The sequence below is a fragment of the Manacus candei genome, unplaced genomic scaffold, assembly GCF_025592945.1.
Source record: "Manacus candei isolate 608988 ecotype Guabito, Panama unplaced genomic scaffold, ASM2559294v1 h1tg000037l, whole genome shotgun sequence".
In the NCBI taxonomy this organism is placed as follows: Eukaryota; Metazoa; Chordata; class Aves; order Passeriformes; family Pipridae; genus Manacus; species Manacus candei.
Genome location: NW_026138085.1, coordinates 18,127,095 through 18,147,238, shown reverse-complemented (window position 1 = coordinate 18,147,238; position 20,144 = coordinate 18,127,095). Strand labels below are relative to the sequence as shown.

General features: G+C 37.3%; 1 protein-coding gene across 2 annotated transcripts in view; it reads right to left on the bottom strand.

The window, feature by feature from the left end:
* Positions 1–3,709: 3,709 nt before the first annotated feature.
* The window catches only part of GABRG2 (gamma-aminobutyric acid type A receptor subunit gamma2), a 61,151-nt gene continuing 44,716 nt past the window's right edge, over positions 3,710–20,144 (bottom strand). Inside the window, exons 8-11 of one of the 2 annotated variants that reach the window (XM_051794125.1) lie at positions 10,544–10,696; positions 8,833–9,038; positions 7,108–7,131; positions 3,710–5,652 (exon numbers count right to left, since the gene is read on the bottom strand). In XM_051794125.1, coding sequence (XP_051650085.1) covers positions 5,377–5,652; positions 7,108–7,131; positions 8,833–9,038; positions 10,544–10,696 — 659 coding nt within the window. In that variant the 3' untranslated portion in view covers positions 3,710–5,376. The remainder of the gene's footprint in view (positions 5,653–7,107; positions 7,132–8,832; positions 9,039–10,543; positions 10,697–20,144) is intronic. The other variant, XM_051794126.1, reaches the window with a different exon arrangement.

Genomic DNA, 20,144 nt, shown 5'->3' with positions numbered 1-20,144 from the left:
AAAGACATGGTAAATCTACATGGGTTTTTTTGGTTCTTTAATACAGCAAAGTATCCAACTATGCTAAATCTTCTCTAGCAGGTCTATCTAACTTTCAAGTAGTTTATAGCCTCAATTGCTATTTTTATAGACATCTTGTAAATAGATTAGCTGGATGGATGTCTCTGTGCTTGTATCTCATTTTAGGAATGAAAAGAGAAGTCTTGATTTGAAGGTTTTTTGGAGAAAGGGTTTTTTTTCTTTTGTGCAGGTTTTTCTCACAGCAAAATGACTGACTCTATAGTTAGGCCTGTAGCATATACCAGAAAATTCTAAAGAGAGTGATGGCTGATTAAATCTCATCAGATATACGCTTCAATATACCAGTATTAAAAAGCATATGTCTGGTGCAAAGATCAATATTTCTAATGTTTTTCATACTGGTTGAATTACAGCTATATTAATATTTTCGTATTTCTTGTTTTCCCTTTTCTCATTTTGATAATCAATATGAATTTTATATAAGTACAAATGAGAATATCTTACCCAGTCTAACATACTGTTTTTGTGAGCTAATTTGACATCCTGGACATTCTGGAATGAATTATTCAAATGTATTTGTCAAATGTGTTTGCTGACTTGTAAGCAAAGCTTTGAGTTCATGTCTGTTATTCAAGATCTTTTAAAGGTCATGAGCTTTCTTTTGCATATTCAACAGGTATGTTTTTCATTGTAAATCTTGACTTTAAGAAGAAAAACTCAGTAATGCGTAAATAGGAAGTCTAAATCTTTTCATCTACAGAATCCTTCTAAATAAGGAGGCAAAGTGCATTGGCTTTTAATTCTTATGAAAGAAACAGTAGATCTCTCATGGGTATAATAAACTGATTTATCTGTGAAGCTTTTCATAAGATTTAATTGAATTCTCAGCAAAGTGACTGAAATCTTGTTTGAAAGACAACACTTGCATTTTAAAGTGTTGCTTTTTCCCCTGAGCTGTAATTAAGTTAGATAGATTCTTTATATTTTTACTTTTTTCTTATGTTCATGCTTACTACGGGATTCTGCCTTGGATGATCTCTTAGCTTTAAAATAACAGGTTTTATACTTTCAACTCCAGAAGCCCATGAACAAGCTTTATTTTTAATGAGGACCTTATCTTGGATGTAGCTATTAATTTCCAAATAACATCAGTTTTCTGCCATAGCATCACTAAAAGCCTGAACTCTAAATGTGTCCTATTAAGTTCAGAGAACTGCAACCTTCATTATTTTGGCCTTGGAAATTATTTTCTGTGGATCCTACTGCCTCTGAATTCCTGTCCTTAACTTGCTGTTCTGGGTTGCCTCTTTAGTGGATTAAGGTGCAATTTCTTTATCTGTCTCTGATTAGTTCTCAGCTCAGGCTGGAGGAGCAGCTCGTTCTCTGCAGCCTCTGGGTCATAGCTGAGCTGCAGTTTTGTTCCTCGACTATCAAGTTCTCACACAGAGACTTTTTTACTTAGTCCTGCCTTTCCTCTGCAGCATGAGAAATGCTTCAGCAAACCTAAAAAATCCTTACTTATCGTCTTTCAGTTTGCAGCTCATCCCTACCACGGTCCTACAAAGCCCAGACTTGGTGGTAAGGCAGGTAATCTAAAACTATATTTTCCCAATTATTTTTTGGTTCAAACCAAAGTAATGCTATCCACTAACATTTGTGCAGTTAACAAAGCTTTCTTGTTCCATTTCTGACATTATTCATTTGCCTGAATATTTTATAAGTATACTTTGTTCTACACATTGCAAGACTGAAGGGCTTTAGCAGCACAGATGGAAGAAGGTCTAAATGTTTGGACCTCCAATCCATGTCAATAATTGCTGCTATATCTGTGTCATTGGAACTGCTATGCACAGTTGTGAGACCAATCCAGTCATGTTCGATAGATTTATGTGACTGTGGGAAAATGAGGCAGAAATGAGTGATTAAAAAACCCCAAAACCTCTTGATTATTTTTTTTTTTACCTTTGTGTGTGTGTGTGTAACTTTAGCATTTTGTGTTATACAGAGGCTAAAATTATTCCATACTGGCTAGTTAAAATATAGTCCTTTGAGTTTGGCTAACATAGAAAATAGGAGAACTACTTTTTAGTCACATTATCTCCTTAAATACCAGTTCTTTATGTACAGTGTGGGGTTTTTAAATGTTATAAATACATAAAGAATTATAAATGCTTTGAGGGTGTTCTGTTTTGGTATAATCCCTGGGAAAAAACAGTGTCGTGTCTTGCTCAGGACATAGCATACTCTTGGAATATAAGTAGCAAGTAAGTGATTGTGCCACTGGTGTATCCTTTATGACCTTTAATGACCATCTGAACATCCTCAGCCATATCCCAGAGCAGTAAGAGCTATCTGCAGTTTGATGAGCTTGGAAACATTTTAGCAACCTGGCCTGTCAGGAGTGAGTTTCTTCCCTAGAATATAACTGGGAGAGTTAGTATGTATAATGTATATATTAGCATAATGTTTTATATAACGTGTATGTGTGAATGTCTAGAATAGATAGGTTTCTGGGCAAGTTTTTTCTGAATAATAACCCTTATCACACCCAAACGCTGTTTTGTTTGCTGTGGTGGCAGCCTGGCTTTACAATACAAAGGTCATCCTCTGATCCTGTGCTGAATAACTAAGACAATCTGTTCAGAGGAGCACTGTGCTTCTTATCTAGTTAGTGCTAGATTGTGCTCTGGTGTCATTTTCTTACTTAGAATTCTGTGGTTCTGCATGAACTGTCCTTTGGAATCTCATCCACTTTCCCCAGGAGGAGCTGACAAATCGCCTCAGTAAGTGCAGGAACTGGAGTCTGGAGTAATGACTGAGAAGGGCTTATTTTCTTTATTTTGTGTAGTGGTGGTGAGAAAAGTTCACTCAACTCCTTTAGGGAGACATGGTACACTTTTCCATGTTGTGTGGTTTGTGTTTTTGAGATGGGGGTGTATCAGTCTTTAACTGAGCCCCTCCCTTGCACAAGTGAGGGATCTGATTGTTCATTCCTTGTTACTGCATCCAGTTCATCGGTGTCACAGGCTTTTCTCAGGCACATGTAACTTGACCTGGACTAAGGTAAAATGCTTAGTGTTTCTGAATCCTTAATTTCACAGACCGTGCCAAAAATAATCCTAAATATGTTGACCAAAATGCACCTGGGCTGAGGGAATTAAAGGGCTGGCTTGGGCTGAGTTTCTTAATGGTCTGTATAAAACTTGTTTGGTAGCAGAAAAAATCCAGGTAAAAATTAAAATGTTAAATCTATGACATCAGTCACACTTATTAATTGCAAGGAACTAACAGAAAGCTGATAAATCACTGACTGTTGGGAAAAAAAATTAGAGATCTGTCTGCCACCAGCTGAAACACATTTCCATGTGAAAGATGATTGACACACATTGAAGTAGTGGAGACTCTAAGTAGATAAAGAAAGGTTCTCTCTCTTCATTAGAGTACTTCCAATTCAGTGATTTTTAAATACTTTTGTTATTATTATCATTTAAGAATAAGATAACCTTCGAAAGATTTAATCTTAATCCTTGAAAATTATGTGAGTAATCCATTTGACTACAAAATGAGACAATGCAGAGGATTATGAGGATTATAATCACTTATATTTAGGCATCTGATGAATCAAACCAGTCCAGCAGTCTAGTTCTCAAAGCATGCTTTTAACAAACTAATCACAGGAATACTGGAATTGAGTGCAGCAGTTTTATTGAAAAAGTCCACAGGTGTGTGCTATTCCTTTATTAAAATTTTTTCAGATACATTGGACAAGGAGCAATCGATGATAGAGATATTCCTTTTTTATACATTTTTATTTTCAAAACTATACAAACATTGGAAAACTTTCCTTTTCCTCCATTTTACCTAGTAGTAATTCTGTAATGATAGATTATAGATCTCCCTTTTCAAGCTGCAAGCCCACTTTCCTGGAGGTGACATTTTACAAGTTAAAAAAAAAAAAGGTCAGTCTTATTTACATGTGCTTAAGGTTGCATAATTGAGAATCATATAGGTTCTGAAAACCAGTGGATAAATGGTTTTCAAGATTCACCCAGGTGGGTTGAAGGTTTTAAATGCACATAACTGCATACATGTGATTTAGTAGCCAAGACACCCTTTTGTTCCCTTTCATTTTCAAGGCTGTCTATAAACTGTGTGCCAGCCATGGGCAAGGTTGGTTTTAGTAAAGGTACTCACCGAGTGAAAGCAGCACTGACAACAACTATTGCTGATCAAGGACATGGATGGGCAGAGAACTGTTTGTGTATATATAATACAAAGTCTAATGTTTCAAAATTAACTTGAAGCTCTTATGTAAAAATAACATGTAGAATAAAAGCTATTTCCTGGATTGGTTTAAAGAACAAAAGACGCCCACAAACACTTGTGTAAGGAAAAAAGGAGAGCTCAACATAGGAAAAGAACAATAGAAGCACATGGATTAAATTCGGAAGCTGATCTTGCAATGTATAATTACTGGAGATTCAGCTGAAATATCAATGGCAAATGAAGGCTACAACTGCAGCAGACACATACATTACACTTTATGAGCTATTATATTGGCCATACAGGTTTGTCTACATGTTATTTATTTGAATCCTTAAGGCTTCTCTAATGTCTTACATGAAAGTGCTGTCTGCTTGGATCTTCCATGCATGAGGGAAAGGGGCAATTTTTCAAGAAAAAAAAAAGTTCTGTCCACATTTCAATTACAATAGAACATCCAGAGACACAAAATAAAAAGATAAAACTTTATGGTACCTTTTCTCATTTATTTTGGCCCCCAAAAGATGCATGCACTAGACTTTATGTACTACAAGGTATTGAAATATTTACAGCATTGTACATGTGCTCTTAAAGGGATGGCATTTTCATCTTGGTGGGAGTAGAATTTAACTTTCCTAGCTTAATAATACCTATTCAAAGTGAGAGATGACTCTTCCAAAAAGAAAAGCCTACAGAGAATAAAGCTATAGCATAATTATAACCAATGTTAGCCAACTGTACAGCACTTTATCTCCCCCCTCTCTCTCCCTCTCCTGTTTGAAACTGCAGTACCAGCTGTTGAGTGGTGTTGCTGTGCTCCCCGTTTCTCTCTATTCCAGTGGGTGTAGCTGTATATTGCCTGTCCAAATGATTTTATTTTCAAATTATTTTTGGCATGTGGAATGGACATACAATTCACAATAACCAGATGGGGATTTTTGGACAAATGATATGACTGATATTTACGGGATTATGGCACTAAAGAATTCAGACCACTATAAAGCGCATCATAAATACTTCAAGTGAATTTAGGAAACCATCTCTCTAAGAAATTCAGTGAGTAAGGCTCATATCACTGATTTCCTCCTGCCTTTAAAGGTAAAGATACGACACCCAGTAGACCAGGTTGAACAGGCAGAAGGCAGTGGGGAAGAAGATGCGTGCGTAGGAGTCCATTTTGGCGATGCGGATGTGTATCCGGCCGTGCCGCCACGCGCCCGTCCGGCAATCCTCGAAGCAGCAAAAAAAACTGGCACAGTCCTTGCCATCCAGACACTCATACCCGTATTCTTCATCCCTTTCTTGCAGGTGTGTAGCATTGTTCATTTGAATAGTAGCTGACCGGGGGCGGATGTCAATAGTAGGTGCCTAAGGTGGAGCAGCAGAAAGAGAAGGATCTGTTATTGTCCCCAGAGCGACTGGGAGAGGGGCATTAATGGGCAGCATGGGCATGGTGCTCTGTGTGGGCACGGGCGTGCTGAGGGGCTCTAATGGTGATACTGCCTTGAACTTATTAAAGTCGCTTGTATCACACACTTTAACTTTACAAGGAAGCAGCACGAATCAATAAAGTTAACAGCTGTGGGCAATTGGCTTCAAAACCAGACCAGGTAAATGTTAGAGGTTAAATGAAACATCCAGGAATGTAATTTGATGGTATTTTGAATTTCTTTTTTGGGTTTATATTTTACATAGCTGCTTGATATCTGAAGGCAATTTGTGTATTGGATGTGGAAGGAGATTAATTATTTGGAAATGCAGGATTTTAATAGAGTTGGTTTATGTTGAGTCAGGAGCAAATACATGTACACAAGAAATAAAGGAAAAAACTGGGCCTTTTGAATAGGGTTAGGAGAATCTTTATAAAACTCTCCAATTATTTGAATATATGCAGTTCACCACCTACTAATGTTCACCACCTAGACAGTTCAATATATTCCAAATTTTATATAGTAGCTGTACATATATATCTACACACACATATAAATTTAGTATCAGTTGAGCAAGTTAAGCATGTAAACACATCTGAGCACTTGGTGAACACTAGCATGACAGGCATTGAAATTTTCTGCTGATAGTTATTAGGGAAAATAACAATTCCATTCTATAAGTATGTAAATTTCTTGGGTTTATTTTATGTAATTTCTTTTTTTTCCTTTTTTAAAATAAAATCTCTGCATTTCTGAATGGAGATAGGTTTTAGATGTAGAACACAGATAGATATATTTGCTAATTTGCTAAGAGTGTGTTGATCCAGGGACAACATTAAAAATCTATATGCATCTTAAACCCTTTCAAAACCCCGAATTTTTTTGCATAAGGATCATCATTTGAATAATTGATGATAACACTGAATTTTGTTCAGGTCAACATGGGAACAGATTTGGTTTTATAATTTGGAGTGAAGTATCACGAAGGTTAAAAAGTCAGAGTCAGAGTTGAGTTCTAAAAGGGTGTACATTGCAGGATTGTAGGGTAGCTGGTGCTATTGGATCCCATGGTAAATTGAGAAAGAGAGAAGCAGAAATGTTTTAACATTAAACTCTCTTAATTCATGTGATCCAATATTGTTGGTCATTCTTGAATTTAGGTAAGTTCAGAACCATAGTGAATCAGTACTTGGGCTGCTGAATCAACTCTACAATTTGTTTAGAAATATGTAACCATTCTACTTAATTAGGAAGTACCTTGAGTAGAATGATTAGTAGAATGAGGCTTAGTAGATGCCTCATTAATAAAAAAACCCAACAAAACACCACTCTCATCTAACAGTTAAATTCAGCAGTCGCATGCAGTGAATTTCCATTCCAAAAAACATTATACCTTGAAGGAAAACATCCGAAGAAGCTTTCATTTTGTAGACAGAAAAGAGAATCAGAGGGTTTTGTTTTAAATTAAAGAAAGAAAGAAAAGAAAGAAAGAGACAAAAATAATGTAAATTAAAAATATGTTTCTAAAACATAGTTAGTCTAAAGAACTAGAGTTACAGAAAGGTTGGGATAACAGCAATTGAAACAAGTATCTGTAACATAAAACCCCCACATCTTTGACTTGTCACTGTCTTGTAGCTATAGCTGGGCCAAGGACATAAGACATCAACCTTCATTTAGATTTTCACATCCTGAGGAGGTTCCAGTCTGTTATGCTGAACTGTTTTGAAGGAGACCATTCACAATTTATAGAACCACTATTGAGAAAGAAGTCTTGTTACCTGCAGACTGTGACCCGAACAGAGTAGACTTATAGAGTTATTTTAAGTTTTTTAGGCTCTGTGATTAGGATCCAGGCAAACATTTCTAGCTCTGTTTCTTCCCTGAAGCTCACACATAAGCAATGTAAAGAACAAGTAATCAGCCCCTATATGGACACTTTAAAGGGTCACAGCTAAATCTGAGGTATTTAGATTTTGTTCCTTTACCTGACTGCATAAGACACACATGCACAGAGACATGTTTTATTTCCATCTAAGACAGGACACTTCATCATTTTATTTCATTTTTTTACAGTCTACTTCTCAACAGCTTTTAAAGTTGAAATTAAAGGAATAATGTGCAGTAAAAGGTTCCTTAATTGTTTTTTTTCTATATCCTTTTCATGCTCTGTGTTGTAACTAAAAGGAATATCTTCAAAAGTCCATGAATATTTTAGCAGAGCAAATCCAAATCACTTTATTTTTTGCTGGATGCCTAAAATGGATTTGAAAATGCTCTCTTTTAATGTAAAACACTTGTTCGTCACTTTTTTCCCCCATAGATGATTATGCTACTTTTCCCCCTCTGATTTTAAACTAATTATTTTAGAGATTCTAGACAACAAATTTGTCAGTTCAGTTGCCAAAGGCAAGGAGAAATCTGTCCTGGTCAAAATAAGCAACACTTTTTCCGTGTTTGGGCAAAAGCCCAAGTATCTACTGAGGGTGCTTCCAGGATTTTTTTATAATTGTTGTTTTAATTTTTTTATTATTGGGTAGCATGCATCCATATGTATCATCATAAACTACTGACCAAATCACTTTCTAAGGAAGAGAAGTAGGTAAAGGAGGTGAGAAATACAAGAAAAAGAAGATAAGGAAAAAATGGAAACAGATGCTTAAGGGGAGATTAGAAAAAGCACACACTGCAGTTTGAATATAAAAGTTTAACTGTAGTCCCGATAATAAGAAAGAGAGTCATGTCAATAAAATGGACATAAGTTAATGGCATAGAATATTGTTAATGCTAAGACAGAGAAATTGAGAAGCTTCTATAAAAGTCACAACAAGAGCTCTATCTATGGCACAAATAATGGGTTTGGTCATAGTTGTGATTTGCCAAACACTTTGGTTAAAAGGATCTTTATTCTAAGAAATTAGTTTCTCTGGCATGCAGACAACTGTAATATATGAGCTTTTCATTCTCAAGGTGAATGTTTGCATTTCTATGATTACAAAGGAAGAGTATATATGTAATAGCAAAGTATGAAAAAAAAGTACAATTGTAAAGAGAGATTCAAATGCTCTCTCAGAAAAAGTAATTGAATTTAGGCCTTGCTGGTAAAAAAGATACATACTGGGTTTTTCTTCTTTTTGTCTTTATCCTTGCTTGGCTTTCTATTGCTGACAAAGTAATGCAAAGTTCCATATTCCACAAGTGCAGAGAAAACAAAAATAAAGCAGACTGACACAAAAAGATCCATTGCTGTCACATAGGAGACCTTGGGAAGAGATTTACGAGCAATTGTACTGAGGGTGGTCATTGTCAGGACAGTTGTAATACCTGGTAGATGGATAGAAAACAACAAAAGTATTACTACTTCAAGTAACAAACTGATTTTGCCAATCACCTCTCTCTGACTGGTTTTGAAGTATGCCTGGAGTTCAAACAGATAGCAAAGATATTAAACAGTACATCCCAGCAGTGAAATGTGGATTCAGTGAGAGCTTAGAGATTAACAGGGGTATGAGATATTTTTGCATGGCCACTGCCAGTGCTGCTCTGTAGAATATTTTGGATAGGTGGATTCTGATTCTAAGAAATGTAATTTGGGATTTTGGTTTTGTAGTTTACTTCTAGAGAGCCTTGATTTTTATTTAAAAATTTAGGTTTTGTGCTCAAACTCTTAAACAGAGCTAGAAAGAGTCTTTAACTGTGAAGCACTGTGACATGCCTCACCACCTCTTTCCCTTTCAGAACATTATTCCCTGTACTATGATGTGAAGAACATTAAAAATGCATTAGGACAGTTAAAATCCATCACATTGTACATGGCAAATTTCATGCCATTGGTTTTACCTTTTTAGTGGTACAAATAGACTAATTCTCAACAGAGGGATAAGTGTTTTGTGTATCTGAATGCCTTTATTAATTTTCTACTTCTTTAAAGCAGATTTTATAACCTCTTTTTAGTGAGAATGTGAAAAAGACAGTTAAATACTTAAAACTTTCTGCCATGGGAGCCACTGTTCCTCTATTCTTGTGTTTCTCTCAAGGGAATCTGGAATGAAGATTGTGTCCCTCATTTTGCACTCCAATGCTCTGTGCTGTAGTTCTCTGAAGAAATGAAAATGCAGAGGGAAAAACTAAAATGATCCTCGCTTGTGTGGATTTAATGCAGAAGTAGAAAATGTGTTTGAGTTTCTCTAGTTGAATGTTTCTCCTTTGCTGATTCTTATGGCTCCTTTGCACAAGCAAGATTAATTTGGCCTCTCTTTATTTGTGGAGCAGTTGCTAAATGTGTAGAAATTTCTAATTCTGATTAATTGCATGTCACATTTTCATGCACAGGATTTTGATTACCACCGAATTCAGTTGATTTTTTGGCCTGAAGTCTACATTTGACTGTTGGCCTCTAAAGCAGAAGTCAGGGTGCTACATTCTCCCCTTGTTACCACCATGGCACGCAGACAGCCAGAAAGGTGGATTCCTTCTCCTTCATTTGTGCTGCCAGTCATGGTAAGAATAAATGAAACTAATGTGTCCCTGCCTCTAATCCAGCAATGTTCCCCAGTACCTTGATGGGTAGAAAAAAGGACTGCTGGAATTGGAAAAAATGCAAAAGCTTTTATTATTGACAATCTACAATACTCAGAATCTGACACAGTAAAAAGGAAGAGATGCAAATATGGCTTGTCTGTGTTATTCCTTGGAAATCACTACATCCCTCTAAATAAGGAGAGTTCTTGTGAAATTGTGTCTTTTCTTACATCTACAAACTGGTGATCTGCAGAGGTGTCAGTTAAACATAATAACACCTGAATAAAACCAGGAAAAAATCAACTCACCCAACGATGTTCTGGCTGGAACTGCATCCTTATTAATCCAGAAAGAGACCCAGGACAAGACAACAATAAGTGTGCAGGGAATGTAGGTCTGAATAGTGAAATAACCCATTCTCCTGCTCAGATTAAAGAAAACAGACATGACTACGTAGTCTCCTGTAAAACAAAAGCATAGTGAGATAAAATATGTTAAAACAAAAGCATACATTTTCTATGTAATAGCTAGGCTTTTCCTATTCCATGTCTGGGGGTTGAGGGATGTGTGTATATATATATTTAACTGATTCCCCAGAGATGCTGATAACAAATTCATTCATACATCTTCTTCAACCCAGGTCTAGATGATTTTCCACACCAGGTCTGGTGGATTTTCCACACTCTGAAAGCAAAAAGTCCTGCAGATCCATTTAGGTGACTTTGCTGTAAGATTTCCAGGGTAACCTCCCTTGCATAGTGTGACAGGTTCCTTCTACCCAAGCCACTCCTCCCAACCTGCAGCTGCCCAGGCCAGTCCTCTGGTGTGTGCTGGTCCAGCCTCTGCAGGCCCTGTGCTGGCCCTGTGAGCACACTCAGCTCTGCTCTCAATGTTGCATGCTTTCACATGTACTCCCTAGGTTATTCATGTTGTCAACTATTCTTCAGGGCTAGGCTGTGTCAGTAATTAATTTTTTATTTGCCTGAAGGTTTTCTGTTGTATTTTCTCCTCTAAAATAATTTGCACCCACATTTCCGAAGTGCTCCCTAAAACCAGGCTATAAGTTGCTCTGGTGTACATAACACATCATTCCCATTCAATAGGTTGTGATTTTCTTTTCAGTTTCTTTTCCTCTCTCAAATTATTAAGTATATTCCATCTGGATTCAGGGATACAGCAAAGCTTCAGTTTTTGATGTATTCTTTTCTAAACCAAAAAAACCCCCAACCCAACAACAAAACAAAACAAAAAAAAGCAAAACCAAACCAATCCAAAACAAAACCAACCCCAAAACAAACCTGGTTCCCATCTTTACTTCAGATTACAGCACTCCTGGGAAATCTTGATAGCAAAGGAACTACAGAACCCCAGGCTACAAAGACTTCATTGCAATTCAGTGAAAAGGAGCCCAGAGAAGTCTCACATGGAAACAGGATAGGATTTACAAATTTAGAATAAGATAGTTTTCCAGTCTTATCAAAGAGACTCTGTGGCTAATGTGTATTCTGCTTAGATCAGTGCCTTTAGTTAACATTGAGCTCTGTCTTTTCAGGCATAATTAAAATTTTAATTTCCCCCAGAATAATCCCTTTGAACCTGACCACAGAAGAAACTTCAGAGATCAGTCTTCAGCTAGTGCTTCTTTGTTATGTTATTTTTTTAAAATTGAATGTCCATATTCCTGGGATTAACTGGTTTTAAATTAGTTATATTATAACTCAACCAAAACCACAAAAAAGGCAAATTTTATACATATGGTTTACAAGGAGATATGACTGAATAGGAGCAACCAATTTTAATAACTTTAGTCTTATTACCCCCTTAGTTCATAGATAAGTTTGCATCATATGTGTAGGTCCTTCATATACCAAGAAACCCTGAAAATAAGAAACCACCACTCATCAGAAGCACTGTAAAACTGAAGCCATAAAACTGCAGTATGACTCATTCTTGATCTCTCTTCATCATGTATGAACTTCCTGAGAAGTGATTATTTTTTCAGTTTTGGGACTTGTCTTTTTATTTACTCACCCTCATATATGCTATTATTAGCATTGGTATTTAATTTCTCTTTTTTGCTATACTATGGTAGACCTCCTTTTAAACAGTAGCTGTATTACTTCCATGCAAACATTTTTAAGGAGAAGCTGTTTTCATGCTCACTTTTATATAACTTTAATGGGACAAAAAATTACCAAAAGTAAGAGGTGGAATATAAACCCAAACATATATAAGAACATAAAAAGGTACAAAAGATTAGCTCAGAACTGAAATTTGAAAATCAGATGTTTTATGTCTGTTATTGTTTTTTTCTGAAGCCTTTGTGGAGTAGCTGAAGGATGTCTAAGATCCCAGGTAACTACTCTCTCTGGTTTGTCCTGCACCTGGACAGTTCTTTTTGTGGGCAAAAAAACCCCCAACAAACTACTGTTTTGGTAGTTCTAGCACTCCTGCCTTGTATTCAAAAGAACAGAAAATAGGAGAATCCACTACACAAGCCAGCACTTTCTTACAGGTATTAGAGACAAATCCAAAACTTGGCACCTGTGCTGAGAAAGATAAATAGAGATGACCTAGAGCGAGGCCTGGCTGCAAAGCCCTGTCCCTGGTCAGACTGTGTGTGCAGAGCCAGGGCTGGTGTGGAGAACACATGGATATACACAGCTGTGGAGAACACATGGATATACACAGACGTGGAGAGCACATGGATATACACAGACGTGGAGAACACATGGATATACACAGACGTGGAGAACACATGGATATACACAGACGTGGAGAACACATGGATATACACAGATGTGGAGAACACATGGATATACACAGACGTGGAGAACACATGGATATACACAGACGTGGAGAACACATGGATATACACAGACGTGGAGAGCACATGGATATACACAGATGTGGAGAGCACATGGATATAGAGAGATGTGCGGGGGGGGGGGGAGTGGCCTCAACCTTTTAATTTATAGACTGTTTCACATACAGTGGTTTTTTGTTTGGTTCTTTAGAAAGCTTGGTGGGGACCATCTGCTGTCCATGGACACTTGTCTGGATTTTTCCCTTAACATGAGGAGTAAACTATTACAATAATATTTTTACAATATTGTATGCATTATTTTAATTTCATGTGTAAGACCTTTTAAAACATTAACTTGTAAAGCCTTTGGCTGTTCACCAGCAGTGAAACTTGACTGAATTCTCTGTCATCTCAAAGCAGCACATCAGAGGACAATTCATTTCCATACAAGAACAACAGTGCCCTGTCCCAGAGCATTTGCTACAAAAACTGGAGACACTCCAGGTGGTTTATATCGAATGGAATATAAGAATACAATTCCCTCTGCTTTTCTTTTATCTTTTTTTTTTTTTTTAAATACAGGGCTTCTGAAGCAGTTATGTTGGGAAAGAACATATCTCTGCTAATATGTCCAAAAAGTTAAAAGAGTGGTGTAATTGTTGTAGGTCTTGTTCAACCCTCACAAATGTTGTTGCACCTTCCTTTGTGCAAAGACTTCCTAATGACATATATGTAAAAAAAATTCAAACCACTCCAGAATGATATCCATAGGAAACTCTGTGTCAGCTCCTGATATTTATAGACAAAGTCCACAGCATTATTCTGGCTGATCTTATTTCTTATGCATTGGAAATGTTTTACTGAAAGCGCAAGGAAATAAGAGACCACAAGGAAATAAGAGACCATATATATTTTATATGAGCTTTAAGGTTTCTACTAATGGAGAAGTTAAATCAGGGTAAGTGAAAACTTCAGTGTCAACTCTAACTTGCTAGGCACTGTGGAGGTGACCAGTCCAAAAAGTCATTCAAGGATGCAGAAATTCTTGTGAACTACATTTTACTTTCTAATCTGAAAGCCTGCTGATGCTGCAGACACTGTTGTGTTATGGAGTGTTCCAGAGACCCTTACTAAAGAACGGAATAATATTAATACCACTGAGAGTTGTTTTGTTAATATCTTACCTTGCTTTGGTGGGATTTTGGGAAGTGAGATGTACTGATGATTTTTTTTTTGAGGTAAGAGTGAGAATAACAAATAGAATTTAAGAATTGCCAAGACAAGGCAAGCCAGTAATTCTGTAATGTACTGACTATCTCTTCTAGCCTTGAAGTAATACATTCTGGTTTCACCTGGGACAGAGTGCATTTTCTTCTTAGGAGCTGGCACAGGATGTATTCTGGTTTTAGCACGAGGCTGGTGATAACACACTGAGGTTTGTTTTGCTGAGCAGGGCTGACCCCAAGTTAAGGACTTTCCAGTGTCTCATGCTCTGCTCTGCTGTGAGTAATCACACAAAAGGCTGGGAGGGTGCAGAGCCAGGGATCTGCCCCAGATGGCTAAAGGGATGTTCCACCCCACGGAACATCATGCCCAGCACAGACTGGGGGAGCTGGCTGGGCACTGCCCAGGGCTGGGCTGGCATCAGGCACTGGCTGCTGAGCAATTGCAGGGGCATCACTTGTTTCTGCTGGGTTCTGTTACTCTTTCTCCCCTTATTGTTACAATTATTATTAACATTATTCACATATTTATAATAATAATAATAATAATAATATTTTGTTTCAATTATTATGTTGTTCTTATCTCAACCCACAAGATTTACCTTTTCTTTCTGATTCTCCTCCCTGCTGGGGAGGGCTGGTGACTGGGGAGTGAGTGAACAGCTGTGGTGCTCCATTGCTAGCCAGGGGAAAACTGGGACAATAATGAGTCAGGGAAAACAGGACTAAAGGGTGGGATGCTCCAGAGAAATATCTTGGTGGTATTGCCTAGTTTATGTAAGTGATGTTAGAATTATATTGTAGCATGTTTTCTGAGGTTTTGAATAAGGAAAGTACTCTGAGCATACAAAATAATGCAAGACCAAAGATGTGCAGTTCAGGAACTAGTATCAGTTGTCATAACACATCCATCCAAAATGTCAAATGCATTAACTCCTCTGTGGAACATGCACTTGACAGTACTTTGCTTTAATCACACCTTTCATGACGCAATCTTGCCCCAGCCCTGTTTTTAAGCACATTTGGTTTATTTTCCAACTCCATTCATGGACTTCTCAGCTCTTTAGGTAAAACCAGCTTAAATACTCTCTGGGTTTTTTCAGATTATCTCTGTGCCTCAGGTGATTTTTCACTCCTAGTGTGATGCCTGCATGAAGCTATCAAACTAAGACATTATTTTAGCAAAAAATGGCTAGAGTTGATCCTTAGCACAGTGTCGTTCATTAGTCCTCAGTTGACAAACTGATAATCTTTTCATTATTACTTCATCCTCTTTCCCTGAGCTCTGGCTCTTGTTTATCCAATATTGTCTACTGCAGCAAGAAAGCTTCTCAGACTGCCAGACTGCTTTTGGAGGACTAACATACTTTTGGATTTTTCTAGGAATGAATGATAATGCAATGTGGCAGTATCTTTGTAAGACAACATACTTAAGGACTTAACATTTGGCACCATAATTAGGAGATTTTGGATTACTTAGCCTTTCACCAGAGACCTTACAGTCCTATGGCCCATGTTAACTGCTACATATGTCTGGAAAATAATACCTAGGTAATTTTCAATCTTTAAAGAAATACAAATTTCCCTGGAAAAAATAATCTTATTACACTGAAGAGCATAATAACTCATCCTTAATATATTTAGACCTTTTTTCTCTCTGAATATCCGTATTTCTCCCATTCCTTAATCTTTATCATATACCTATTCCTCTATATCAGTGCTTGTGTGCCTATAGAGGCAATAGACACAGTCTTTGTCATCTGAAGATACAATACCAAGTTATTCGGTTTCTTTGGTGATATATATTTAAACCAGAATGCAATCCCTCAGGAAAATGCTATCCAGGTCATGTTTATCCTCATGTATAATACTCATGTTTTCTCCTAAGTGTATATTCCTGCCAATTATGTTTGGAAGATCACGAGATGTAGGGCAGGGTTCCGACTTGAGACACAGCATTCTCAGACTGTCACTCTGAAAGGGAATTGGAGTATTTGTTTTGGTGGCAATAATCTGTGCTGTACACAGAGAGAGTGCATGGATCTTAAGTCACTTCCAGAGTAGGAGATACTTTGAAAATGAGATGCATGCATCAGTATTCAGTGATCATGACCTTAGTAAGCCCTTACAAATGTATTTCTAACAGTCCTGTTCCATCCTATTTTACACAGGCTCAAAGCAGTCTATGTGAACTTCAGAAATTGTTAAGTTCCTCCTAATATACGTGTGTGATATAGTGATTTGCATACCAGGATTCTGGCTCTGTAAGCCAGTAGGGGAAGTGAATTCCTGATTTGGGGAACCATCTATGCACACGTCCTGACCTAAGTCCCAAAGGTTCAGTAGAAGGAATTAGTGGGGCATAGCCAGGGGAATGTACCCTGTACTTAACTGATTTAATCAGCACAGTGGGTGTGATCCTTCATTGCTTCCTGGTTGTGGAATCATTTCTACCTGTGCAAAGTGAATGGGAAATTATACCCATTAGTGCTCTCTTTATGCATGTTTAAGTGACTGTGCAAAGTGTAAGGTACTGGGGAAACAAGCCTTTAATTTGTACTCAGAAGTGATTTGGAAGCTAGTGCAAATGCAAGAGAAAAGAACAGCTTTAGAACATCACAGGAAATTGGTGTCTTAATTATAGTTCAGGTAGCAACACTTTTAGCTGAGATTGTCTCATGCTATTATGAGATTCTGCTTTCTGTTTTTTAAAACACTACTGGATTTAAATTATTAAAAGAACTGCAGAAAAGCTTCAAAAATCATATGTTGGCCGCCTGGTCAAGTTATTTGTATGCGTCACTTCAGTTAATTCTCATAGATGGGTTGGAGTGGGGAACATTCAGTGCTTCATTTCTGTTAATTCTAAGAGAGAGTTATGAACAGGGAAATTCCATTAGACGAAGGGCTGGCCTTTTTATGGGTTGGCATTTCTGTAAAAATCTTTCATGGCTAACTTCAAAGCTTTGGAAAACAGCCCATGTTTGCATAGACGTGTTCATAGACATGTTCATAGACAGTTTCTGAAAGTTTGTAAGACTTTATCTCTCCCTCTGTTTCTTACAAAGCTACACAGCACTCTAAATGGCACAGCAAAAACCAATGGATGGTAGAGGTGGCTCTCTTCTTCTCAAACTGTATTTGTCCCATTAAACATTCCACCAGCTAAAATCTCCAGAATTTCTCTGTGTTGTGCTGAAAGTTTACAGCATGTGAGCTCCTCATCTCATGGACTCCGTGGTGTCAGGAGTTTCATTGGGGAACTCTTCTCCCTGAGGAACTGCATGTGTTCTATCCCAGGGTATGAATACAATTTTTCTTGAATATTTGGTTACTTTAAATATTTTGGCAGTGTTTACTAGTATGAAAATCAATGTGTGTGTTATTAATTCTGATATTTTTTATAATTTAGTGCTTTTTGTGCCAAAATGTAAAACTCTGTGAAGAAAATAAATTATATAGGAGAACATTGATGATGAATCACTAATTGGCAGAAAAAGCTACCAAGTATCTTCATAGTGTCTTTTTAAAACATTGTTTTCCTCTACTAGATGGATCTGTGAAGCTGCCAAAAAAAAATAATTCAGATAGGAGAAGAGTAATATATGAGCCAAACTCTCCCAAAATTTCAGGCCATCATTTGTTCTTTAAGGACAGATCAAATGACTAAACACTAGGATCAATGTAGGTCACAATTGATATGGTAACTAATAGGCACAATTCTGTTAGTGCAGCAAACAGCGGCCACACGCTTCATAAGACCAGAGATGCAGCAGCTCTCCAGATTCCCAGGGGGCTTTTATCTCCTCATTTTACACAGAAACCATACAGAGAAGAGCCAGAACTTTTTTAAAATATTTGCTGAAAGAACCATATGAAAATATAGATAGAAATGGAACGTTTTCTCATAATTAACTCATATAAACAAGTATATAAATAAATGACGTGTTTATATATTGGAAACCCTATCCAGTTCATATTTCAGGATGAAGTATACATAGGGAAAAAGGGAAATAGCAAAACTCCTGCCACAGGAGGGCACTGTCACCTCAGAAGAGAAACGAGAAACGCTTGCAAGTCTGCCAGTGGAAAACCGACTCTTAAAAACTTCTAATTGTTGTCGCCATTGAGTGTTTCTACAAACACTGAAACGGCACAACTGACTCGTGTGGCTCTGTTAGCAGAGGGCACTTGGAAGGACTAAACTGACTCTTGTATGGCAGAAATATCACCAAAGCAACATCACCTTTGTGCTACAAGTAATGAGTATAAACTTCATAAATTGTTGATGAAGAACAACAGTTGCAGCAGAATTTATCTTCTTTTCCTCATAAATAGCTAATAGATACATCCTTGTTCTTTCTCTCTTTTGCTGTTAACATGGCCACAGTCTCCTTTTCTGCTAGGCAGAGATCATAGCTAGTGCTGTTGGTTTATTTTAAAAGAAGGAACGGGTAAATAGTAGTTTAATGGAAAAGATGTGTTTTCTAGGGCTTAGTCATGGTACATGAAAATACCATTAAAATAGTAGCATATGATTTCTATAAACATCTCCTTTAAGCTAGGAGGTTCCTATTCTCTCTAACTCTTTAAAGGCTACTGGATTAGTACAGACTATAAAAGCAATAGTAAACAGGACCAAAAGGATTCTAAACGAATCCTTCTTCTAAAAAGAGTCAGGTCTGGTGCCATTTTTACACAGCTATTCTGTAATAACAAATAATAACTGGATGGTATTAGACTGGGGGGCATTGCCTGCAAAACAGCTGATTTCCTTCCCATTGTGTGCCCTTCTGTACTTGTGGTACACTGGAGGGCAGCAGGGACACCCAAAAGCTGCTACAAGTGGTGAAAGAAAATTAAAGGAAACGAAAAAAGAGAGAATATGGACAAAGTCTTTTCTCTTTCACATCAAATCAGGTGATAGTACCAGAGCTCTGGTGTTGCTCTGCTCAGCTGTGCCTGAACACAGATAACTGCCCCCAGAAAAGGCAGGAAAAGGGGAGAATGGGAGACAGGAGTCAGATCTCTCTCCCAAATCAAGCCACTGTCAGACTGTGGATTACATTGTACAGTGCAGCTCTAATCTAGGATGAAAAATCATGTAAATAGCTTAAGATGGGTGTATTTGTCCTGATGCACCTTAATCTGGCTTTTGTCTCCATCTCTTTTCTTGCCTTGACAGGGTCTATATTTGGAGTTTGCTAGCATTTACTGTCTTGGTGACCATCTTGGGTACTGAGTCAGCCTGAAGATGGGGTTCAGTGAGATGTCTTGCACTGTTACGGTGGCATGAGCAAAAATATAATATTTGTTCTAAATTGTCACAATGAGGATTCAGATTTAACCTATTCAAATTATTGTCCTGTATAAAACTTGGTGACCTATTTTTTTTTTATTCTTTCAACAGATCAGAAAGTTCTTAAGTCTGTCTAGTTCAGTACTAATGTACTTCTAAAACCAGTCACTGATCACATGAAGAGATGATACTCACTCTTCCAGTGCAATATGTTTTTGCATATATTGCAGGAATGTAATTTCAGCTGAAGTTTTTGATCACTGGGCACATGAGTGAATGTTCATCAAGACAGAACAGAAATTTGGTCACAGGGCTGATCATAAGCTGATATGAATGAGATTTATTGGTTCCCACAGCCAGAAATGAGAAACCTGGGGAAAAGGCAAAACCAGAAAAAACACTGTTCCCTAGATATCTGACCATGAGACCTTCTTATCTCATTCTTTGCCAAATGTCCTTTTCATTGTTTCTATCCTTCACAGCTTTTTGTTCTTTCACTGACTGATTTTTAGAATGCAGAAGGGCCAGAGTTCAAAAAAGAATTAATAATTCTCTTCCATTCCAAAAATGCTCAACAACTT